Raw genomic sequence first — 25,638 nt, 5'->3', positions numbered from 1 at the left:
ACACCTCTGAGAAGACATCCTGGAGCTGGGAGTCACCTCAGCCCAGGTGCATATCTAGAAGTGGTGCTTCATGCACAGAGATAGCAAGGTCTCCATTTTTGCAGTTTCACCTGCTTTGTGCTTGGATGTCAAACTCCTTCTTTCTGCACTATTAAGTCTGTTTTTTTCCTGCTCCTCATCCATTCTTCTCCTTCCATCTTAGCACAAAATCCTCCTGGGAGTCTAGTACTTGGCAGGGTGCCAGAGCTCTTCTGCTAAAACCCTGCTCCCTCTTCTGTAAATGCTGTGTTTGGGATGTACCATACCCACAATGACAGGGCTATCTTTAGTCGGTGGGAGAGAAGAAGAGTGTCAGAGCTGTCAGCCCGGTGCTCTAGAAATCACTTGTCATTTGCAGACCATGTTCCTGAACAGTGTTCTCATTAAAAGTTCTTGCTGCCAAGTGCCGTTTGCCTTCCTCTTCAAAGCTGTCAGCATTAATGATGAGTAACTCCACTTGGAAGCTGTTTGTGTATAAACATATCATAAGCAGTGTTCCCCTGTCACTGTCATCACTGATAGATGAGAGCAAGGGCACGAGTGAGCAAACTTGGTGACAGAGCCGCTGCGGTGGAGGGCTGAGAAAATGCCACTGTGGGGGGACTTCAGCGAGGGTGGCTGAGTCGGGCGTTGCTGCATGATGCTGCTTAACCCTGCGCTGGGTTAGCCCGTGCTTGCTGCATCCATAAGGGCAGCGGCCACCCCGCTGTTCTGCAGGCTGCTTTCCTGTGCCACGCTGAGCTTGGACCTGTTTGCAGAGCTGCTTTGTGCACAGCAAGCAAGTTGTGTCCACCCGCAACGAATTCGGAGGGCAGAAAGGATAGCGACGGTGAGAAATGCTGCAGGCTTAGAGGTAGCTGCAGGCAAAGCATTCAGTGCTGTGAGAATTCTCACCCGTTGGCCTAGAGTCTGCTTCTTTTTGAATAAAAAATAAAAATCTTGCAGCTTTTAAAATAAAAGAAACCATCATCAGCAAGAAAAGTGCTTCGAAAATAGCCATGCACTTGGGTGATGTAGACCTTCCAGGGGGATTTCACATTCTCTGAGTGTTTGGGAGTAATTTGTTGATTTTTTTATTTTATTTAGAGGCTTAAGACACCGAGTCAGAACACATCACACCTCTTTGGGTTTCAGACTTCTTTTGTTGTAACTCTTAGGTATTCAGGTTTTCTGTAATTTGAAGTCAAGTCAGCATAGCTACAGGTTTCTCAAACTATTCATAGACTTGCAGCTAATTTAATGTGAGAAAAAATGTTTTCCCCGACCCACAGTTTTTACTTAGTCATTTGATCAGCATTTCTCGCATGCCACAGTTGAAGTGACGAGTGCCCGGTGCTCGAGGCCAGGGGCGTTTTTTCCTCCCACAGTCGTTCATTTTGACTTTTTTCCTCATGTGATGGAGTTTCTCTGCTCAGGAGCCCTGTTGCATGTCCAGGTGTCAACACAGATTACAGAGATGGAGATAAACAGAGGTTTTCTCACTGCTCTTTGGACCCCTTTTTACTCCCCCAAATCAGGTACTCGTGAGAACACCTTTATTTCAGGGCAGAGAAACTCTTCTCTTCTTCCTCCGTGTCTTCAGGCCAAACAGAGACGAATCCCAGAGAGAGTGGCTCTTATTTTGACCTCCAGAATGGACTTGCTGGAGATTGTGTGGGTGTCTGCGGTGGGAGGAGGCATGGTGGCTATACAGGGGATTTCTTATTGCAGCCTCCTGATGGATATCCCAAAGGCAGCTGCAGAATGATTCGCTTCTTGTTTTTTTTATTATTATTATTTCTCTCCTCTTTTTCCTAATGCTTCACAGGTCATGGTAGAGAATTCTGACTTCACCCCATCGCAGGTTGGGTGTCTCTTTACCTTCCTTGCCCGTCAGCTCGCCAAGCCCAACAACACGTTGTTTGTGAACAGGACCCTTTTTGACCAGGCAAGTACTCTGTTTTTAGGAACAGAGAAAGATCTAATAAGTGCTGTGCCACAGAAAACATGGCTGGTGCCATAAAGTGAAGGAATTCTGAAAGAACCGTTGCATTATACAACAGGTAGCATCCTGCTAGGCCTGTTAGAACTGCGTGAGAAATGGGGCAAATGTCCATTAAAACACTTCTCCTTGGAAAGACAGGTTCTCCTAGTCACTCCTGTCAGCAGGTTGACCCGTTTCCCTTTCCAGAATCTTTCAGGACCTCTTGTTTATCTCATTATTAGATATCCTTAGTTACAGAATTTGATAGAGAACACTTTGTTGAGTAGTTTGTTCAAACTGTGCACTCATGTTCTGATTTCCTCCTGTTGTGGTTGGTGCTCGCAACCCACTTGCTCCAGACACCTCTGGGTGCTTTTGTACTTGATGATGAAGAGGTGGTTTGCATAGTTTGCCTGTCTATTTTATTTGAGCGCACTGAAACTCTTCTATTTGGGATTTTCTACTTATACTACAACAAAGGGTTAATTAAAGCTCATGGGTTTAGAATAATGGCTATGCTAAGCAGGCCTAACTCATGCAAACTTCTCCTTTCTTGGCCAGGTCCTTGAGTTCTTGTGCAGTCCTGATGATGACTCCCGCCATTCCGAGAGGCAACAGGTAAGGGCCTAGGAGGGAAGGTTTCTTTAAGCATGAGGAATGAACAGACTCCAGAGCTGAGTTCAGCCTTGGTGGGGAATGGGTGCTGGCTGGAAGGTTCAGTGAAGGCTGGGTGCCAAAGCAGTCACCTGGTACAGAAGTGTTGGTCAGCATGGAAAACTTGGGCACAAGGATCCTGCCGGCCTTCATAGTGGACAAAGGACTAAGTAAAATAATCCCCATGTTGATACAGAGTTCTTTGGAGCTGGAGCACCGTGCTCAGCAACAACATTGGCTGCAGTCCAGGTCTCAGTATAATTAACTGTTTTTCAACATCTACAGGTCCTTTTAGAATTGCTTCAGGCAGGAGGGATCGTGCAGTTCGAAGAGAACCGCCTTATCCAAATGGCAGAGAAGGCTGAATTGTAAGTTGTGTGTGTGCACAGCACACAAACATTACCTTTAAAAGCTCTTCCAAAGCTTTCTCCCCCAGATACTCTGTTTCAATTTTGCAGCTCTGATTTGCATTATTTTCCCCATGCATTCATGTGCTTCTGATTTATCAGTTCACACTTAATCGCACAGTTCACGTTAATCAGGCTCTCTCTCCTGTCTCCCTGGGTATTCACACCTCCTCTTACCTTAACAATACTTGTGTAGCGACGTGGCATCCATTCAGCGTGGATCTTGGTGGAGCTTGATGAGCTTTGGCACTTCCCATCCTAGAGCCAAGGCTTTGCTCCAAGGTGTAGTTGTATTTTTGAATGCTCTGCTACTGACAGATGGAGAGGACTGGCTGGGGTGAGGCCAGCAGGTGGATTTGTAAGCACGCTAGGGTCTGGAGCCACCCCCGTGCAACTTGTTTTAGAATTAAGTAGGAGAGACAAACGCAGTGTCTGGAAAGGCTGAAAATTTCCACCATCTCTTTTAGCTGCTTTACCTTTCTGCAGTGTCTGGTGTGCCTGGATTGAGGGTATTTTTATCCAAATCTTGAATTTGGATGTTGTGAGTCCACCGTGTTACAGAGGACCAGAGGGATAGAAGTGAGAAGGTGGGATGTGCCCTGCCTGGTTTCGTCTCCCCTGGAAGGAATTACTCGACCAAGTTTTTCAGCCCCAATGTGCCTTAGAACGGTAGCACATGCACCTGAGAAGCAGTCACAAGCAAGCTGATCCTGTGTGTATCCATGTGGATTTTTTTTCTCCTTGCTTGAGAGTGTATCACGGACAGTGCCACCAGTTCAGTCATCCTTGTCAAAGCGAGAAGATTGGTGGTGTGAAGTTTTAGCAGATTTTGGGCTTGTTTTGCTTCAGTTGCACACTGTTTTAATCTGATATCTTCCTGTCTCAGAATGTTATAGATGTTTATTAAAAATTGAAGCTAACTTACTGTGTCATAGTACACTACTGAGATGCATTTGGTGTATTTTTGGAGCAAGTAATGTACGTTGGCCTAGCTCCGAGCGAACTGTGTTATGGAAATAAGCACAATGATCTGTGAACCAGTGGAAGCCGATTTCTTTAGAGATTTCTGTCATCTGTCCCTTGCCTCTCTCCTTAATAACACCGAAGTCTTTTTGTTCTGCACGACAAGTCACCAGAAGGAGGAAGGTCTGTGGTTGGCCTGTGGCTGCTATTAACTGGCGCGTGTAAATTGGAGCCCTCAGAGAGATGCTCATGTGGGGAGGGAAACTCCTGTATTAACGTGTGTGATTTTTACAAAAGTAAAAGCCTTAACATAAGACACTTGTGAATGTTTTTGCGAAACATACTGTATTTTGTCTCAGGTGCTGGTCTTTCAGCAGCAATTACTGAGTTAAATCTTCTGATCCTTTCTGAAACTAATGGATGGTGGGGGAAGCATTGTAAAGATGGTGATTAGGGATGAGAGAACTAGAAGGTGCCCAGAAGCTGTGAAATTGGTTCTAGAAGAGCTACCGTGGAGGAATGGTCCTTTGGGGTTTGTGTACATCTCCTGGGGCATTGCAGGCAGCTGTCCTGCCAACCTGTGTGCTTGCATTCTGCTGAGCTGACTTGCCCAAGTGTGTTTTCCCTAATGTCAAAAGTATGTTTTTTATTTCAGCTATCAGATTTGTGAGTTCATGTACGAACGAGAGCTTCGCTATGACAAAATCATTGACTGTTACCTGCGTGATCCAGTGAGAAAGGTGAGTACATTTGGTGCTTCTGACCTTCTTTCTTCACAGCAGTGCAGCCTGTCCTGCTGGTAACAGTGTGAACAGGCACAGCAGCCTCTGTCTTAGTTTTCTCTCTTAAAACAGTCCTCTACTTCAGATGCCCTTTCTTAGCTATAGTCAGGACTTTTGTGAGTGCGTGTGAAATGCCATTATAAAATCTAATGATGTTAACTGGGGTGCAGAGCATATGATACCGTTGATGTTTTTATGCTTTACAGGAAGAGGTTTTCAACTACATCCACAACATCCTCTCCATGCCTGGGTACAGCACTGAAGAGAAGCAGTCCGTGTGGCAGAAGGCTTTGGACCATATGGAGGTACAGTGTGGAATAAGCCCACCACATCTGAGCTCCTGTTAACTCTTCCTGGGTCTGCCTTGTGCTGCTCTGTAAGCAGCAGTGTCATTGTGTTGAATGGCAGCTGTTTGGTAAGCCTGAAGAGGAGGAGATTTTGGTACTGTGTCAAAGTTGAAAATAGCTACAAAACACATGTGTGTTTCAGGATCTGCTTTGTAGGGGAGCCTACAAAAAGCTTTGCTGAAGATGATGGTTGTGCTTTGTCCAAATAAACCTAGCTCATTACCGTCTTCAGAGCAATTGTGGTCACATGCTGGCCTTTCCGAGTGCAGCAAATTGTGTTCTCCTCTTTGCTGCATTCGGGTGGCACGGGGTGTCTCTGGTTCTTCTCTCCTGCTGAATACATTTGCCTCTGCTTGTATTGAAATATGCAGCTCACATTGGTTGGCCTAATGGATGGGCAAGTCTCATTTCATGTGTCCTTTACCTTGTGTCTTTATTGAGTCACAGGTATGTCTCCTTGCTGGGTATCTTCAGCCTGAGGCTTTTGACAGTTCCTGTTCTGAGCTTTGGTGTCTGCAGATCAGAAATGCCCTGGGTTGCCCTTCCCGATGTCTCTCGTTGCGTTGTACAGATTTTGATAAGGTTGTCATAGGCTGAGACTGACAACTTTGCATATTGTGTTGACTGTTTTTGTTTCCTCAGGCTGGTGGAGCCATTTCTTGAATATTGTGGATTGTCACAAGTGCCCAGCATCCACCTTCTCAGAGCTACATATATTTCTGACTTTGGCAAGCAATGGAAAAATCTTCCTCTCAACCATGTTGAGAGGAATCGACCATGTTGTCCATGGTTATCCCTACATGTAGGATTTCTTACACTGTTTCAACCTGTCTGCTGACAGGGGCCTGCTGCTTTTATCTGCACTACTTTTTGCAGCTTCCCTGAAAAACTCTGGGAAGATGACCAGTTCTGCAGGTTGCCTTTCTCAGATGCAGTCACTGAGATGAACTTCCTCTTTCCTTTTGGAATTATCCCTTTTCCAGAATGAACAGTGTGTGCAACATTGCGTGGCTTAGCAGCTACCTGACTGCCCTGGGCTTTTGCTCTTTTCCAGTATATTAATCCTGCTCTCAAAATTTCATAATATTGTCAAGGTCACCACAGATCCAGGAGTGTGGCAGTTGCAGGGAGACTGACCCATCTAACTCCAACCACTATCCAGATGATAAATTAAAGACTTTTGGCTAAGCCCTCCAGCTTGGAAAAGAGCAGTAACTTTCTGCCTTGTTGCTTCTTGGCTTCCCTGGTCTGTGCTGGTATCTGCTGAATTGGTGGCTGCTGCATCTGTTAGGAGACCCAAGTTACTGCTAAGTAACTATTCCAGAGTTTCTTTTTTTTTTTTTTTTTTTTTTTTCCCCAGGTGTGTTTATGAAACTTTTCTTTGTGTCTCACCTCTTTGCAAGGCTTTCTCCTTTGTAGGCCTAGCAGGGGGACTGGGAAGGGTTATCATTTACCAAAAATCTCTTTGAAGCAGTTGCTTCTCAATTATGGCTTCTCAATTGAAAATCTGAAAGCATTAGGAGGCTAAAACTCATATTCTCAGTCCTGTGAACTTGTATAATCTTGTAAGATCTTTCAGATCAAGCTTGGCAGGAGACAAACAACAGGCATCTTAAAGGTTTTTTTTTTTTTTTTTTTTTTTTTCGTGTCCTTTTACTATAGCAGATAGATTATTCCAGGGCTTTTTTTCTGTTCTGGACAGATAAGAGGGGAATTCACAATTGCAGGAAACTTGCTTCTGAGCCTCTGGTTACAGTCTAGTTCAGGCTAGTGCTATTTAAAAACTGTTTCTGTTTGCCTGAGAAATGCCCTGTAGAGTCAGCTGGTGGCTTTGCTTCCTCTTTAGTGCTGGAACTCTTCCAGCTGGCACTAGCTGGTCTTGTCAGCACAGAGCAAAGGACTGTTGTCAGAAAAGCTCATGAAATCATTTGCTGGCCTTAGAACAGAGCTGCTGCCTGACTGGTGTGAAGTTTTGCATCCTTTCTATTGCAGACTTCAATCACTGACTTTTGAAAGTGTTTTTCTGAATAACTTTCCTTATTATTTTCAAACTCCTTTTTGGGCAGTGGTATTCATTATCTTAAAGCTTTCATCTAGGTGCAGCTGCAGTTACAATATGAATGGACTCAGTGTTGCTGCATAATTACATTGCCTATAAAACCAAAGATGACTCTTTCTGTTGTGATTCCCTCTCCAAAGGAGCTGCTGTTGCTGAGCCCCTGTAAAGCAGCCGACCTGGTGGCCATTCACTTCAGCGAGCAGATTGAGCAAATCATTGCCAACCTTCAGGTAAAACACCACAGGTTTTTGCCAGGGCTGCTTTGCAATGGGGTTGCTATGCCTGTAAGAAACATGTGATGCCCTTTGGGACAGTCATTCTCATTCTGGATTGCTAAGAGTCTTTTTTTTTTTTCACTCAGTCATAAAATAGCTTTGTAGCTCTTCAACCTCAGGAATTACTGCATTAAATTATTTGGCCTCTTTGCAACTCTCTGGCCATAAAAATTTGCAAGCACTGAGATGCTAATTGCACCACTTGCCAGCACAGCTTTCAGTTTGGAGTCCAGCGTGGCTCACGCCCAGGGGGACCTGAGGTCAGCAAATGTATTCTCAAAGGAAGTGGTGTAGAAGGGTTTAGTCAAGAAAAATGCCTAAACCAGCCTCGTGAGTTGCCAGCCATGAACTGTATTTCCTACAATAGACCCACCCCAGTATAAGTCACTCTGGTTTATAGCACATGAAATACTAATACTTCATCTCCTCCTCTTATGTAGGACCAGTTCTTACTCTTCCAGTTTCTGAGGAGTCTCCTTGACCCAAGGTACGTAAGAAGATTGGAACATTTACAACCTATTGCTTTAAAACCCCAGTTAAATATATTCCTCTGAAACAGTGAATCAGTATGTGCTCTACCTGCAGTTTTAGGGCCTCGAAAAGGAGCCTTGCCCTTCACCGTGCCCACAAAAAGGAAAAAATACCGTTGTTCCGTGGGGTGTTCTGCAGCAGAGCCCACGTCTGGTTTCCCAGCTGGGAAGTGGAGTGGGTTCCAGGAAGGGCAGCGTGACGCTTCCCCCACGCCGTGGGAGTTTGGGCGCTGCTCAGCAGCCCTTTTGGGAAGGCTGACAAGTGGTTACCCTGGGACTGAACTGCTGTGTCTGTTCTCAGGCACCCACGGCTTTAATTACTTCGACACGGTGCCCATAATTTAACATAAATAGTAAAGATGCTTTGGTCTATTGGCATTTTTCATTTAGATCTAATTTCAGCTTTGCTGCCGTATTTCATTGCAAACTTTTTTTTTTCTCCATCTGCTCCTGTTCTTTCAGCATTTTAGCACCGAGTGTTCTCTTTCCGTTGAATCCATTTCAGATGCTACAAGCTCTTGATTTTACTTATTTATTTCTTAAGACACTTGTATTTGCGCAGCTCCAGTTGCCTTCTAGCAAGTGCTAATGCGATGCACTTCAACATTTTTGGGAGAGATCTTGTTTTATCAATTAGCTACAAATTAATTACTGTGCTTGTCAGGGGGAGAATTAAGAAAAGATAATGTTATCTGAATTCCAGTGCCAGTGTTTTGGTTCTTACTTGAATGGAATGAAAAAGCATGTTTTGGAAGCTAGAACTTGGAAATAATTATTTTTTAACTCTTTTTGATATTGTTAGGCTATAAATAATAGTAACAAAATAAGAAAAGACTTACCTTGCTCTTTCAGAAGTTTTAAAATCATGCTACGTTTTAGAGGTTAGCTCCCACACCTATCATGTTTCTTACAAGTCAAAATACTAAATCCAAACTTTGACAAGAAAATACATTGGTTGGGTTTTAAAGGTAAAGATTTAGTTAAGCGGAAATTGCATCAAGCTGCAAGTTTGGTGCTGTGTTTATGCCATGATATCACTTCATTTACAGCAAGACAGTTCCAAAGTCCAATAATTCTTGGCACTGCAGTAGGATTTTTCAGCATCCCAAGCAGGGCAGGTAACTGACTGGACTGCAGATACCAGACTACTCAATAAATAGAAGATAAGCGGGATTTTATGCAGAAAAATGAACAAAATAGCACTGAATAGTTCAGATTCATTCGTGCAGTGATTGACCTTAAAGCGAAGTGCCAAGGTTTATCCTATCAGAATTAAGCAGTTGCTGGGAAGAAATGCTCTGTAGAGGTGCTAGATCACTGGAGTGATTTTGTGTGTGTGTGACATTCAAGGTCCTATGGGCTGTTATCAGTGCAATAAGGTTGTCGCCTTCTAAGATTCATCAAAATGAGCTGAGCAATATCCTGAGGGAAGGAGGGAAAATTCTTACTGTGCAAGACCTAATCTGCAGACGTGCCTGTGCTTTGGAGTACATCCATACATAGAATTGATGAGGTTTTTCTGAATGCATCTGTCTCATCAATTGAAATGTTTATAGTATTTTTTTTTTCTGAGCAAAATTCTTATTAAAAGAGAGACCCTTGGTAGAGCAAATGAGCTTTTACTGTCTCAGATACGAGGGATTGCTTGGTCATATGACTGTGACTCATCGCGCTCGTGTAACTGCGCCGAGTTGGTGGAATGGTATTAGGGATTTATTTGGCCTATTTAATTTAGCTGGAGATTTATTTTAAAGGAGTCAGCAAGAGGTGAAGGCGGAGAGGGGGGAAGGAAGAGAAGGGAGCGGGGTTAATAGAAACTGCCTGGGGAAATTAAAACCAAATGTCCCTACATCCATATCTTATAAACAGCCATTGAAAACAGACTGTAGTGTATGCCTAGGCATGTGTAACATACTATGTAAATGAACTATTTATCGTAGCTTTTGATTTGCTTTCTTTTTTTAATCTCATTCTAAGATTTTTTTCCTCTGTAAATAAATGCCTCGAAACATGCATCATACCCACAATATTAACATATATAATGAGAAGTCAGTAGTGATTTCTTCCTGCCTGAACACAGTGTGCAGATGATGGTGGGGAAGATTTGGCGTGGCTGTGTTGAAGAGATCTTGATCACACTGAACTGAGCAGGATCTGCAAGTCTTAAGGCTGCTAGTTTCTGACATTATCAAATTCTGATTTCTTTAGACATTTGGGTTCTTTACTTGATGTCAGAACACAGCAGTTTGAATACTATTTTTTCTGTGCAGTTGTGTCCATCCTTTAGATGCTGTGGTTGGTTCTTGTGAGGCTTTCATTTCTAGGCAAATATCATTTATAATCAGCCAATTCACACTGTACTCACGATAAGCTGCTTATGGAGTGTGCCAGGGACTCAGTGCTCCGCTGGCCTTCAGTGGGTAATAATCCTGGTAGCTTCGGTAGCTCCCAGAAGACGATCGGGTCAGGTTGTGTGTCAGACCTCTTGAATCCCAAGGCTGTAGGGTTTTCCCGTCACCACATCCCCTCCCAATTAGGAATTTCTGTCCGGAAAGGTAACAGAACTATATAAACACTTCCGTGTTTCTTACAGAAGATAAAGTTTTGCTGTTTCTCTGCACAATCTGAAAGGAGGTTGTAGAGAGGCAGATGTTCTATCTATTCTGGAGAAGAGATCGACAAGAGGAAATGGCCTCAAGTTGTGCCAGGGGAGGTTCAGGTTAGAAGAATTTCTACATTAGGAAGAATTTCTACATGGAAAGAGTGGTCAAACATTGGAACAGGCTGCCCAGGAAAGTGGTGGAGTCGCTGTCCCTGGCGGTGTTCAAGAAACGTGTGGATGAGGCGCATAGGGACAGAGTTTAGTTTATGGTTGGACTCGATGATCTTGAAGGCCTTTTCCAACCATAACGATTCTATAATTCTATGATCTGCAGTGGAAAAGAATTGGAAGAATCCTTTTTAGAAGGGCGTCTTTATTAAAAGTGATTATTATTTGTAGCCCAAAATCAGACAGGAGCTCCCAGTCTGGCCTTCTGAACAGCTCGTGCCAGGTAGCATCACCCATGGCCCTAAAGAGAAGAGCGTCCTGCCGTGCCCGCGCGCGGAGGGCCCGACCGCGGTGGCAGCATCGCTTGTGTCAAACCAGAGCAGGTCAAGGAGACGGCAAGGGCTGGAAACGCAGCCGAGACCAGAGGCTTCCCTCCCCATACTTGAATGAGCAGCTGACGTGATGGGAGAGGAACAGATGTGTTTAATTCCAGCTGGAAATAGAGGGTTCCATGGCACAGCTGGTTACGAGCCCTGGAGAGAGGATGCAGCCTCGGGCTTGGTGCTGAGCAATCTGCAGCCCTTGCCTCAAACCCTTACAACTGCAGATCTGCTCTTCTGGTGACCGTGACGTGCCCAGAGTCACGGTCTCTGCAAGAGCTGAAACTACTGCACCCCAGTTTTGTTCAGTTTGAGGACAGCAACTAAATAATTGAGTATCTCTCTCTCTTTGCCCCCCTTCTTTTTTTTTCCCCCTATATTAAGCACAAAAGGCAATGCAGAACTCTGTTAGAAACTCCAGTTTTCAGCCAGCCTTCTGGACTAGAGTTTGACATGGGTCTCCTGTGCCTTTTGTATTCCAGAGAAGGCATCAATCAGGACCTGATACGTTTACCACCCTACGTCACTGAGCAGTTCATTGAGCTGCTGTGTCGCTACAGGCCAGAGCAGGTTTTGGAGACACTGAAAGTTCTGGAATACTGCAGGCTGGAAGAAGCCATCCAGGTAGGAGAGAGATGGATGAGGACAGAGGCTGGGGAAAACCTTTGCATCACGTCTGCAAAATTTTTGATTAATAGTCTGTCCTGGATCTCAATTTGTATATGTATTTTTAAGATTTTGATTTTGGTAGTAGCAATAGTGTGATTTTAGAAACAAGTGCAATATAGCCTGTGTGGGGAAAAGTGGGAATGCTCAAGCTGGGCAATATGCCTGCTGACACATGGAGACCAAATCCTCTCTGACCATCCAGTTGTTGTTGTCTTATCAGGTAATAGAAATTCCCTTTTTATTTTAACCCAGATAACACAGAAACATCAGCTCCATGAAGCATCCTCATATCTACTGGAGAAGAAGGGGGATATCCATGGTGCCTTTCTGGTTATGCTTGAGGTATGGTGCACAGATCCTGACTGTGGCATTTTTGCTGGGCTCCTCATCAGCTTGTGTTAAGGTTTGATATTGTCACTGCTGCTCAGTTTGTTCCCCACTGGAATGCATGGAAGCATTCCCCTTCTGTCAGAGAGCAGCGCTTCGCTTGGCTGCAAGCTCAGCATCTCATATATCTCATCTGGCAAGTCTTGAAGATTGCCTTCCTGAGCATAACAGATAAATACTGAAACTTATTATTCTTCAAACAAAGTCATTTTTGAGCTTTTGTTTTCCATATTGGGAAAGGAATTTGTATTATGTTAGTCATAGTGGGAGAGAGCATGAGGGTGGGCCTTTGCGAGCGTGTCTTTTAACAACACAGCAGAATTCTTTGAGTTTGATGTGGATTCTCTCTTTTGTTTTAGCAATTGCAGAGCAAGTTGCTGATGCTTACGAAAGCCGATGAAAGTAAGAGTTATCAATTTAGAATCATTTTCTATCAAAGAGAGGCAGACAAATGCAAGAATGTAAAATGTGCATGCTTGACACCTGGCATAATGAGATCCTCTTTCATGTTCAGGTTTCCAGGTGTTACGGTGACTTTTCTGTATTCGCGTGGCAGTGGTAGTTATTGTGATGGGATTTCCTAACTCTGCTATTCAGATCCCTAGAAGAACTTGCAAACAACTTTTGTGGTGGATTTTCTGTGTTTGGTCACCTGCTTTGTTAGCTCTTTTGGTTGTGAATGTCCCTGGTTTACAAGAAATGTTTTCCTTGTTAAAAATCCATTCAGACTCATTACAGAACTGCATTAATCATTATGTGTGGACAGTGATGATAGGCATCTGAAAGTAGCTTTTCTGAAGCAAAATTTCTCAGAAAAATTAGGCTTTTTCACATACAGAAAATGAATGTATGCATGCCTGCACCATTAGCTAGCCCCAGCACTGAAGGGCATCTAATGAAAAGCAGAGCTCGTATTTGTTGCTTCGTTATTTCCTAAACCACAACTAAAATCTTCCATGTTAGATTCTATGAAATGCTTTATTGGCCAAATTTATTCTGCTATTCAGGAAAAATGACAAAAATCAGGACCTGTCTTTGTAGTGTAGTTTCATGTTATACAGAACAGATGTTAAATGAAAAGCATGAGTTTATTTTGCAGGTCAGTTGGGAGTAAGCATAGCTAACATATCTAATTATATTTATACTTATAATGTGTTTTTCCCCAAAAAAATAGGTTCCACTGAGCTACTAGAAAATATTGAAGATACTTTAATGAAAACAATTGCTCTTTGCCAGAGGAATTCACACAGTTTAGACCAGCAGCAGCGAGAGGTGAGGAATTAACAAGCTCATCGCTAGAACTGGTGAAGAACTTCATCCCTAGAAATGTGTCCTCTCAGGCCCCTTCCTTTCCCTGCCTCTCAGATCCTGATGCATCTCAAGCAGTCTTTGTGTTGCTCTGCCTCCTACCCTTCCTGTGTGCTGCTGAAGATGCAGCATGCCTGGAAGTCAAAAAAACCTGTAACTTCTTCTGAGTACTGTCCAGTGTGCACGTTGACCAGCTCAGGTTCTCCTCTGAGGGTTGTGCTGTGCTGCAGACAGCTGCTGTGTTTTAGAGAGGAGGTCAAGTGGTATGTTGATGTAAAATATGATCGAGTTAGACTGAAGGCACGTCCAGGAATGCTTTGAGACTTTTAACATGCTTCAGGTGTTTTCTACTGCAGTCGTAACATGAGGAAGAGTAATTCTGTTTTTTAGCCTATGGAAGGAGTTGAAAAACTTCTTTGGAAGTAGAATTGTGGTATTAGTCGCATCTGATTTGTAGTTTTGCTGTTTTCTTACTAGTTTTGCCTTTTATTCTGTTACTTTAGGCCCTCTGGTTTCCCTTGCTGGAGGCAATGATGTCTCCACAGAAATTGGCTGGTTCTTCACAGAATCGATACTCTGAGTGTAAGTATTTTGACATTTTGCAGCCTCAAATGCTGATAAAAATCTGTGTGGTGTCTCTCCTGCTCTACAGATCACATGTACAGAAAGCAGTTTTGTTGCTGAAGCCCTAAATTCCCCGCAGTAGCTCTGAGCTGTGCTGGTTGCAGGACTGAGAGCTCAAGCTGGGCGTTTGGTAGACTGCAGCTGGCAGCCAGATACTGCTTGTGATCCTCAGTGGGAGAGGCTGTCCCACAGGCTCCTCTGCTCACCCAGTCCCTTTGAGGATGGGCTTGGTTGAAAAGCCAACTTGCCCAGCACGTACAAAAGCTTTCCAGGCTGTAAGAAGCCTTGGAACTTCTGACATAATGCACTATCCTCTGCCTCGCTTTCCTACTCCTGTGCCTCCATCTGTCTGTCATGTATCGAGCTGGTGAAACTGGAATACACTCTAGATCTGTTCTAGATTCATCCCGCTGAATCTGTTGCAGCTGTCTGCAGCACATCTGGAATTTTGGAAAGCCTCATATTAGGGGAGACTTGAGAGCAGTTAGAGAGGCTTAGATACTCTGCTCTTGGGCCAGAATAATGTGTCCTGGCATCTTGCAGCCCTGTTTTCCACAGTGACTGTGGTCTTGCCTGGTCAAGGACCTCACTGTGTTACAAGAAAGAGCTATGGTTTGCATCCCGCCTGGCCTTCCTCTGCCTCTGTCCTTCCTATAACTGGTAGCTGTACCTGGGCTCTGGGAGATAGCCCTGCAAAGATCAGTCACCCAAAACTAAACATTAGCCCTCTTTCTACAACGGATCTTTTCCTTTAAATTCAAAATGTCCCCTAGATGTTCTGTTCTGAGAGCTGATTTCTGCAGAGGTTATTTAAGTGGAACCAGCAGTGATGATATAACAGGGTATAACACACTTGGATCCCTGCATAACCATTTTGATTCCCTTTGAGACAGATACTTCCCAAACCACTCTAGCTCGTTGCCTGTATGAAGAAGCCGAATTGCTGGGGTCTGCACATAGCTGAAAATAGGCTCTTACTTGGAGGTGGGGGAAGGAAAAAAAAAATATATATAATGCAAAGGTTAATTCTAGGCACTTTAGTCATGACTGACATGAACAAGGGTTGCAGATTGGCTTTTGGTAGCAATAAGAGAAGAGAATGACGATGCTACCAAGAGTTGCAAAATGTGAGAAAGTTTAATGCAGGCGGGGAGTGGGAGGAGTGGGGAGAAGCATCCTGATACTGAAATCTTTTAAATATGCTTCCTGCTACCAAAAAGCTGTATGTGCGTTCTTGGTGTCAAACATGCACAGAAGAAAAAAAATCTAAAAATGGTTTAGAGAAAATGGTTTAGAAAACATGAAGTAAAATGAAACAGTTTTAATTTGAAAGATAAGCCTATCTTTACTGAAATCCTAACAAGCTGCTGGTGCTTTTTACACTTGATGTTTCAGCTTTGAAGAGTCTGACAATGCAAGTGCTGAACAACATGGCTGCATTTATAGCCCTTCCTTCAATCCTGCAGAGAATCCTACAGGTGAGTTGCAGCAGAGAAGAAAAATATTACAAACAAACTGTTACCAAACTGCATCTTTGAGCTACTTGGTAGAGCTGAACACATTCTTGATTTAATAGCAATTTCCATGTCACTAAAAGTAACCGTCTAGTTTGAAATATTTCAATAAGCATTGAGTTGTTGAGATGTAGTTTGAAAAACCAGTAGAATGACCTGGAAGATCTGTCCCTGTGAGCAGGCAGGTGGGTAGACTTGTGAGTAATTCAAGGCAATTGAGTGAGTACAGTGAGTAAAATTGAGGTAATTTCTGCAAGCCAAATAAAATACTATTTCAAAGGATGCAGTTACTTTGCACCGCAATGGAACTGATCTGGGGACTGCTGCAGGGGTAAAATCTGGGGTAAAATGCCAAACTTCTCACACGTATGAACTAAATTTGTTGGAAGCCATGCTGCTACGTATGAACTAAATTGCTCTTTAGAGTTTCTGTTCCTGAGAGGAGAACTTTCTGAGTGAGCAGACATCTCTAACAGCCTTCTGGTTTGATCTTATTATTTCACATGCTCTTGGATTTTGGAAAATTAAAGATGTTGAAAGGTGTTGTAAGTAAGGGAGTAGGAAATGAGATGAAATGAAATATGCTTTTATCAAAGGTCTAAAGTGTTGAGCCTCTTGAATAACCAAATTTCATCTAGTTTTAACTGTAGCATTAGATCCAGTAGCCTGTCTAGCTTTGGAGTTTAACCCAGGTAGGAGATTCTACAGATGTTGTGAAGGGGTAACTGGGGAAGAGGGGGCTGAGAGAGGGGCTTTCCTGAGTTACACTGAGAATTATCAGGATGAGAAGGGAGGCAAACTAGTGACTACAGTGAAGACAACCTAGCTGAGAGGTATTACGGTGTGGAGGAAGAAGATCTCGTTGTCTCCTGGGAAGACTTAAAAATTATTGTTTGCAGCCTTCCCCAAATATATCTTCCCCTTTCTGCTATTACAAAGTCATTCGCTCGGGTAGTAATACAAAAAACCTTCCTGAGAGGCTGACATTTGTGTGCTGGAGGCAACAGAGGAGTGAAACATTTGTCACTTGTACGGTGAACTGATAGGTGATGCCACCGAGGCAGAGGAGAATGGATGCCTGAGGTGCACCAGCTAAAGGCCTTTGCATCATGTCTTTCATGTGTCTGTCCTTAGTAAAACTGATGTATGTGGCTCTGGTTACCTGTGTTGGGGAGAAGAAATTGCCCTTCCTTGATCCATTTGCCTAACAAATTTAGTCTGACAAAATAGAGATTAATTAAAGCAAACTTCTTTTTTTGCAACTAGTGCAAGAGATGGGGAGAGAAGATGTCTTCTTCTAAATGCATTGGGGAAGGAGTAATTTGAAAGTGAAGAACACTAGTACCAGAACTTCACAGAACAGAAGTAGCAATTGGTACCTTATCATTCAGTAACAATTTTAGAGAAACAAGAGTAATAAATCTCAGGGCAAGTTCTTGTGGAAAGGGAAGGTGATATTAATTGACAATTTTTTTTTAAGATGATTTTTGTCTCCTAATGCTTACTCTCTGTAGGTTTTGTTCCCTCGTTCCCTCACTCACATGTTTGCAAGCACCAAGATGGATGTGAGCAACGGATCTGCCCAGGATCACTTGTGTGTAGCAGGGGACAAGGGGTGTCAGCTACCAACTCCTCGCTGCATCTCTGGGATTTCTCTGATTCCCAATGGCAGATTAGTTTTGAACAGATTAGTTGCCTCCTTTAGAAGCTATTGGCTTCTAAAAGGTGTGTTTTTTGCCTCCAAATCTTGCTTGCATCAGCTGCCATAAATCGCAGGCCAGATCGCTGCCTGTTTTTCATTTTTTTGGAATATAGGTTTGAAATGCATATCTGTAGTCAGTGCTCCTGCTGGGCTAAGAGAAGAGGAAATGGTCTGTGTGATATGTTGCAGCTTTGCCATTCACCTCACGTTGGGATCCAGGTTCTTCCACTGATACCTTGTCTGTGCTGAGGTCTTATCAGCCTGCAGCTTCTGTGCTTGACATAACACCTTCCTCAGCTTTGCTGCTGGCAACAGTGTCCTTTCTTATCAGTACACAATATTCTATCAAATCTTTTTCCTCCTATTCCTTAAAAATATATATATATTTCTACTCTTGCTGCATTTATAGCAATTTTTGTTTTGTTGCAAATCTCCAAATGGGGTTGCATGTGACTGAGAGGCAACGCTGGGTTATTTTGGGGGAAGAGACATGGCCTGTGGATGCTCTGCCAGCCCGTGGCACTGAGTGGCCCAGCAGCCTCCTCAGCTGGAGGTTACATCTCTGCTTTGTCAACCCGGGGCAGATGCCCCTTCTGCCAAGTCGTGTCCTTGCTTTTTGAAGCCATGGAAAATTGCTATCTTGGCTCTGAGCAATGCGTAGGGTCAAAATGTTATTGATGGCCACTCCTACTGCTGCCCGTGCAGAAATTCTTTAACAAGCCCTTCTGGGCTCCAGGGAGCATCCAGCCTTTCCCAAGCCCTGAAGGTAATTCTGTAAAAACCCCAAATTACCAGGGCGGGGGCTTGGGAGTTCCTGGAAATGTCCTCAGGGCCTCTTCCAGCAGAGGTCAGGTCCTTGTGGTGGAGCGTGGATGCCCTGGAGCTGCAGGTCTGCAAAGTAGAACAGCTGCCCAGGAATTAACTGGGGGATTTTTTCTTTTTAAGGTGAATGACATCAATAAACTGAGGTAGATTATCTTCCTTTTTCTGAGGAGGAATTAGAGTATTCCAATTTTAGTGGGCTGTTTTTCTTCCTCTGCTGGGCTTAGCTGCTTAGAGATTATACCTTATGCAAATGTTAACTTTGCAGCCGAAATGCTGAGCTAAAGGGCACCTTGCAAAGGGCTGCAAGCACACGCTGCTGCTTTCCCAGTACAGAGGTAGGTTCTGGGCATCTATCTCATTGCAAATTGGCTCAGCTTTATATAACGGAAATCTTATGAAATTATTATTAATATATTTAGGTTTTTATTTGTCCTTTATAATGCTATAACATTATTTGTTAAATAGGGAAGTGTGAAATAGCAGTGTTGGGAGAAATGCTAGAAGAATCCCCCCCGAGCATAAGGAGAAATATTGTGCTGTTAAGTATATGAATGCTGTCAGAAGAAGATGGAAAGGCTGAGCATTAATTCCCTTCCAAAGCTGAAATCTTTCATGAATGTTTTGCAAGCAGGCACAACTTCCTCTATTAATGGGCTATCCAATATGGTGTTTGGAGCTTGCATAAATCCCAAAGCAAAACATGTTTTATAAGGCAGAATTAATGAAACATATCCCTCCTTTAGAAACAACTGATCCCACGAAGCTCTTGTGACTATAGATTTTCGCGGGGCTTGAAACCAGCAACCTGCCAGAAAGGATGATGGTTGGCTGAGGTTGTAGCTCTGGATTTCATGCTCAAGGCAGGTACAGAACTGCAACCGAGGCCCAGGCAGCCCTGTCCACAAGAAGCGTGGGTGACCTTCACCCCTCCTTTGGCTGAAGCTCTCCCATGGAGATAGGGCAGTTCTCTACTTACCTACCCCCCGGCCTGAGAAAAACTGAGGAGCTGAAAGTTGGCCCCAGGGCTCACGTTCCTCATCTGCAAACTTATAGGTGGCTCTTTATTCTTTTCTCTTCTTCCTGTCTTCTCTTCCTCCTCTCCCTCTACCAGCAGAAGAAACAAGTTGCACTGAACATCTCCACCTGCACTTTTGAAAGACCAACTTGCTCTATATAAATGCTTGCACCCATAGGTTGCGAGTTGGGCTTTGCTTGGCTACCTATGTAAATGCTTTAGAAAAGCAAATAGCTGATGCCTACAAAAGGACTTGCTGTATGTTGTGGTTCACGTTTAAGTCATGCTGCAAGTCCTGACTTCCCTCTTATTCTCCATAATTCATAAGGTGACTCAATGTTGTGGGCTTTCCATGCTGTTGTCTTTAAATTATGCACGCAGAGAGAAAACTCGGTGTCTGTTGAGTCTGCACTGCTCACCTAGCACAGAAGTAGCTTTGGCAGCATGTTGAGCTCTTCTGTGTCTTCAGACCTGCAGCTGCTTCTGACTCAAGTAGTGTTACTCAGTGCTGGTTTTATTTAGGCTTGAGCATTGGTATTTCTGCCTGTCACATTTTGTGAGGAGGTTGCTGTTCACACTTGCCCAACCTACTTTGTGTAGCTGCTTTGGGGAGCTCTCCAGTCATGTCACAGTGCAGCTTCTTGGCAACTTCTGTCTTTGCTGACTCTTTTTTACTGTTGATTCTGCTTTATTTCCTTCACTCTCAGTGCCAGCATTGAATCACCCTTGATCCTTTTCCTTTTTCCTTTATCTTAGTCTGAATTTGCTTATCTAGTTCCTTCTATTCCGGTGTCCATTGAGCATCCCTCACTTTTCTAGTGTCTAAGGTAGTTTCCCGCTCACATCTTGCCATATTCCTTTTTTTTTTTTTTTTTTTTTTTTTTTTTGCCAGTCCCCCATGCCCTGGAAGGAGAGTCTTGCCAAAGCTCTCCTTTACTCCAGTGCTTTGTCCCTCTCCTGCTTGAGAGGCTGCACCTGCCATGGACAGCAGATCTCTAGATGTTCTTCTCTCTTTTATGGTATGAGTCCCAAAAGCTCTGAATACCAGGGAATGCCAGAGCAGGTGTTGAACGAGTTTGGGAGTACTTTGTGATTGAGCAGAACCTCAGCGTGGAGCTGGAGCCCTGCAGGGTGCCCTGGAGTCCTCTGACCGGCAGACACCCTTGGCACTTGGTCTTGACCCTGGACATGCTGCTGCTTAACATCTTCCCTGTGCTGCACATGTTGCTTTTCTTTGGTATTCCTCAAACGTGCTTCCCGTTCAGCTCTTCCATCTCCTAGTGAAACGTATAAACTTATAATGTGGAATCATAACTTGCGCTTGTGACGCAAATCTGAAAATTAAAAAGCCAAAAGGCTTTTCATGACATGCTCAAGTCAGCTTTGGTTTTTCATTTCTTTGCACAGGATCCTGTTTATGGAAAAGGGAAACTTGGAGAAATTCAAGGACTTGTTCTGGGCATGCTGGACACCTTTAACTACGAACAAGTAAGTTCATGCATTTCTGTGCTGTCCACGGCTGCATAAGGAGGTTCTTTCTAGCTGTCTAGAGTTCTGCTTTCTCTTATGTGCACAGCAGACTACCTGGGCGTGTAGTTAAAGTCTATTTGTGCAATTAGAGAGACATGGGGAAAAGGGAGGATGAGTTCATTGTTACTCACAAACAGATTGCAGATGAAGGGGGTGACGGTTGCATCATCATGCGGACACTTTCGTAGTTGAATTTTACGCTAAAATGTACCTGTTTTTTCTCCAACTCATCTTTCAGGCGGGGGTTCACAGGCACAAGAACAATATAGCTGGTCTTTTTACATGGTTTTCAATGTGTTTTTTAAATCAGGATGTTTTCCTGCTTCCCCATAGTAATGCTGTGCTTTGCCACCTGATGAGATTTTACCTATATTTAATTCCTGCCTTCCTCTGTCCAGTCTGAAATTCCAAGGAGCCTCCACACTTCACCTTTCTAATAAAGCCCCTCATTCCCAAAACAGAATACATACGCTTCCTCCAAACCCTCCCTCAATTCTTCCAGCCATATGGCACTAGCATCTTAGCTGCTGTTCAGACCTCAATGTGGCATCATCTAATTTAAAAATAAAATGGGAAATAGCATTACTGTAGCGTGCTGAGTGTAGACAGAGCAGTTCTCTCTCCTTTGAGCTCTTGGGGAAGGTTTGCTCGTAGCCACATGGGCCCTCTCTTCTCCTGTGCCTAGAGGTCGTCTGATACAGGTGCGTGTCCCATCTGGACCAGCCTGTGCCCTCCTAAGGATCCCCAGGTGATCTGAAAACTTCTGTGAGCGGTCATGGACCAGAAGCATCTTATCCCTGTGGCTGCTGGAGGAAGCAGTAACCTCTAAAAATGAAGGATATTCCACTTCTGCTTCTTCAGAAATAGCAACCTTACATGGAGGGAACTAGCAAATGAGAGATTCATATTTTTTCATATTTTAATTGTGATAGGGCATTTGAGCTCTGATTTTTGTCTGCCCCTATCTAGTAAAATGAGGGGTGTAAGCAGTTTCTTGCCAAGGAGAGACAAGAAGGCGAGCGGAAGTGTGGCAGATCACAGATTGAGCCAACCACATCTCTCAGTACTCTTGGACAAAAATCAATAAAGCACTATTACAGAAGTGAAAAGATACTGTCTCCATTAATGTATGATAAAAGGATAAGTATTTAGAGATAGTGGCTATAAAACATATAATGAGGTATAAAGAGAATCAATTTTGCTTGTGCTTTTAGCAGTCTGCTAAGCTCCTTGGTATGATGAATTGATCAGGATGGCATTTCTGCAGAGATGACAAAACGACCTGGTTATTCTGTATATTGCCTTTCCCACAGACCCTTTTAGAGACAACTACGAATCTTTTAAACCACGATCTCCACTGGTCCCTGTGTAACCTAAGAGCTTCTGTCACTAGAGGGCTTACCCCAAAGCAGGATTACTGCTGCATTTGTCTCCAGCAGTACAAGAGAAGGCAAGAAACTGCTGATGAAATCATTGTTTTCAGGTAAAGTCACAGATAATTCTTTGTGTGAAGCCAGTTCTGTCTCAGCTGAAAAGTATTGCCTTGCACTTTTGTGAGAGCAGTGTAGCTAGCTCTCAGTATCTGTTGTCTATGCCAGGAATGCTTGTGTTAGCAGAAGGTGATTCCCTGGTGGAATTGGATAGCATGGTCCTAACTGAAAGCCTCAGCCACTGAGGTGCCCTTGCTGAATGACACAGCAGGTCTGGAGCTGCAGAAACTCTTTGTGGATGTTCATGAAGCTGGAAATTGGATGCAGCAAGTACAACTAGGGACAGGCTGTCTTGCTGCCAGCTGACACTGCTTGCTCTGTCCCAAATACAGTGCTTTGTGTTGGTGAAGCTTGGCGTACCAGTATTCATCAAGGCCTCACGAAGCAATTGCAGCATCTTTTTTTTTTTTAAACTTTACTTGTACCTCTTAAGTCTATTGCAGCCCTGGCTTATACTTCAATATCTCCCCTACTCCTGTGTGCAAGCAGGCAAACATAAAATCAGAGGGCAGGATCGTTATTACCTTGCATTATGATCTATAGCTGTATCAGCAATGGGGAATCTGCTGTTATTTTTGGAAGTCTAGAAATGCTCCTTGGGAGTGTGAAGGAATATGCGTGTTGCTGATTTATGGTTACAGATAAGCAGCCTGATTTTCCACTAGCTAGAGTTTTTCCTTCTGAAATGTCATGCTGTTGGCTGTATTACCCTGCTCTCAAGCACCTAAACAGAGTTTTTCTCTTGTCTCTGGAGCTGTGGCCACTTGTACCATTCCCTGTGTCTGCTGAGTAAAGAGTGTGGGTTAATAACCACAGGCGTGATGAGATGGATGTGCTACAAGTGCAACTCAAGCAACAAGGGAGCAAAACTGAGTGAGAACTTCTCAGAGTTGAAAAAAGGAAGCGGAACATCCTTGGCACAGGTAGGGTTTGTGCCATGGTTTCTCTTCATGTTATCTTAGACAAGCGCTCATGAGTTCCCTCATCTTATTCTCGTGTCCTGTTTTGCTTCCAGGTAGAGCTGTGATCAGTAGCTGTCAGACAGTAGCTGCTGTTAACTGGTTGAACTTCTGAATGTTGTTTTGTTTGGGTGTGGGTATAAAGAGTTGTGTGAGAAATGGAAATGTTTCCATCCCAAAAGTCTTTGGACTGCTAACTGATGCGAAAGGAGCTGAATGCATCCACCTCTCTGTCTTGTTTGTGAGAGCCTGGGACGAGCCTCTGGGGCAATTCCTTTCAAATTATATGTAGCTGTGTTTATTCAAAAACTGTAGTGTGTTCTCGTGGCTGGATCATAGAGCCTCCATCCTGTCTTCTGAACAGATAGCCTGGCTCTGAGTAGAAGATGCGAAAAGGATTTGACTTGCTATAAATGCTCCTAAAATGCTTGAAGGCGCTTACACGGAAACAAGGCGACTGCAGCTGGAGCAGGGGGAAGCTCCGCTCACCGGTTTGGGTTTTATTGGCACTGGCAGATGTTTGTCCATTCTCAATTCAAGCACAAGTGCAAACTCAATAGCGTGAGTCTGACTTGTCCCTGGCCTGGTCCTGGGGGTTGCAAGCCAAGCCACGGGCATCTCGTTGGGGTGGCTTCCAGGAATATGGCATGGGATGTCTTCCAGGACCTGGCTCCTGGGGCAGCTGAGGAGGTTGTCAGCGAGGAGGGTCTGTTCCTTGGTACCCCAAGATACTTTGTGCCTTTGTCACCAGCCACGCGTATACGGTGTGAAGTATTTCCACTTGTGAAAGCAAAGTAATTCAATCTTGGAGTATGTTTTTATAGTATTGCCTCAGTGTTCTTCTAGCAAATTATTTCCATTTCTATCAAATCAGTTCTGATGCAGAGATCGCTAACAGCGTTAGTCAACTTCAATCAGCCTCTGCATTAACCAAAAAAGAAGCTTCCTGCTTGAAGGGAGGCTTCGGAGCAAAGTAATCTCTGAGGACTCCCTGGAGTGCAGCGCAATCCTCGCACTCAGTCTGTGCTGGGATGTGTGACGGACAGGAAAGCTTCCCGTGGAGGATCAGCGATGGTCCATCCTGCCCGCTCACAGGTTTCGTGCACCATCCTGTTGCAGTGACATCCTGATACTGGCTCTAGGAACAGGCAGTATTGGCAGCCCAGTATTTTTAGTCTCTAAACCTGATCTGAAGGAATGTGCTTAGCTGAGGGGGAAAGGGCAGGTTTAACTTTAAAAGCCACCAGCAAAATTCGGGACTAAAATGATATTAGTCACTAAAGTGCTGCTACTTCATAGCAGGGCCCCTGATCTGATTATTGCTGAGCTTCCCAGCAAGCAGCTAGTCAGCTGGGGCATCACTATTTCTTCCCTTTAATGCTGCTCTGGGCATCCACCCTGGCAGAAAGAAGTAAGAAATGGTGCAGACCGGGCTCCAAGGCTGGCTCTGCGGGCGTCACTCCTCAGCGGAGGAAATGGGGAAGGAAAGGGCTCCCAGCGGGACTCCGTAGCGGCAGCTGGAAAGCGCCGGCGCCGGGTCAGCCGCGTGCCGGCTGCTCCCCCTCGCCGCTCCGGCGCGGAGCCGCGGCGCTTCCTCTGCTCGCCCAGCCCTGCCTGGAGCCCCCCGCGCCTGGGGCTCCTCCTGTTACTCCTGTTTTGTTACGAAGGACGAGCCCAGCCGCCTGGTGCCTCCGCGGGCTGTTTCACTCGCGTCTTGCCAGGGCCCACAGTCTGGAGCCTGGCTGGCCTTGTGCGCCTTGGAGAGAGGAGGTGAGGCCGGGCACGGGGCTGCTGGGGGCCCTGCCAGCCTCCCCTTCCTGGCAGCCCTTGTCAGGGGTTGTTCTCAGCCCAACTCCGTGGCCTCTGGCCTCGAGACCGTTGTCCCAAGGTCTCCTAGCTTTTTGGCACTGCAGCTCTCCTCCACGTTTCCTCTCGGCTCAGCTGGCACCGGTCAGCTCAGGAGCCTCATGCTGGCCAAGCTGTTCTTCCTGCTGTTCCTGCTTCTCCCTATCTGGCGTTGGGGCGGATAATGAACAGGAAACCCAAGGAGAAGCTCAGTGATACAAGTGCTGCCTCACTCCCTGCCTTTTCTACACCCTGCAGTGCCAGCTCCTGCCTTCAGGGACGTTTTCCATAGATCTGTGGGGAGCTGCTCCAGGTGCTTTGAAAGACCCCCAATACTCTGTCTCTTGGTATAGGCTGGTGCTTTTTTTCTTTTTTTCCCCTCCCTCTCTACCCTCCTCAGTGAGATCTTCAGTTTTGTTATTTATTTTTTTCGCAAGCTCTGCAATAAAGGCTGCCTCATCCTGACAAATGCCACTGAGCATCTGGAGTGCGTTTCGCAGTACCGGTTCTGCTCCGCTGAAACAAAGGCTGTCGCTTTGGATTTCGCAGCGCTGCCGAGATTTATATGCAGAGCGACAGCCCAACAGACAGGGTTTCTTTT

At 44.6% G+C, this 25,638-nt stretch overlaps 1 protein-coding gene across 4 annotated transcripts in view; it reads left to right on the top strand.

The window, feature by feature from the left end:
* Positions 1-25,638, top strand: part of VPS8 (VPS8 subunit of CORVET complex) — a 53,838-nt gene that overhangs the window by 25,743 nt on the left and 2,457 nt on the right. For 2 of the 4 annotated variants that reach the window (XM_088530270.1, XM_088530269.1), the window contains exons 28-43: positions 1,847-1,966; positions 2,564-2,620; positions 2,942-3,024; positions 4,682-4,766; positions 5,015-5,113; positions 7,355-7,444; positions 7,930-7,976; positions 11,652-11,793; positions 12,091-12,180; positions 12,585-12,627; positions 13,400-13,497; positions 14,037-14,115; positions 15,553-15,635; positions 20,621-20,701; positions 22,057-22,226; positions 22,988-23,156. In XM_088530270.1, the coding sequence (XP_088386396.1) occupies positions 1,847-1,966; positions 2,564-2,620; positions 2,942-3,024; positions 4,682-4,766; positions 5,015-5,113; positions 7,355-7,444; positions 7,930-7,976; positions 11,652-11,793; positions 12,091-12,180; positions 12,585-12,627; positions 13,400-13,497; positions 14,037-14,115; positions 15,553-15,635; positions 20,621-20,701; positions 22,057-22,226; positions 22,988-23,156 (1,536 nt within the window). Of the gene's footprint in view, positions 1-1,846; positions 1,967-2,563; positions 2,621-2,941; positions 3,025-4,681; positions 4,767-5,014; positions 5,114-7,354; positions 7,445-7,929; positions 7,977-11,651; positions 11,794-12,090; positions 12,181-12,584; positions 12,628-13,399; positions 13,498-14,036; positions 14,116-15,552; positions 15,636-20,620; positions 20,702-22,056; positions 22,227-22,987; positions 23,157-25,638 lie in introns of those variants that run through there. The other 2 variants (XM_088530272.1, XR_015913680.1) reach the window with 2 other exon arrangements.

This window comes from Tinamus guttatus, unplaced genomic scaffold (assembly GCF_059628265.1).
Source record: "Tinamus guttatus ecotype Peru unplaced genomic scaffold, ASM5962826v1 Tinamus_guttatus_pri_ptg000364l, whole genome shotgun sequence".
In the NCBI taxonomy this organism is placed as follows: domain Eukaryota; kingdom Metazoa; phylum Chordata; class Aves; order Tinamiformes; family Tinamidae; genus Tinamus; species Tinamus guttatus.
This window is presented reverse-complemented; position numbering and strand designations above follow the sequence as displayed.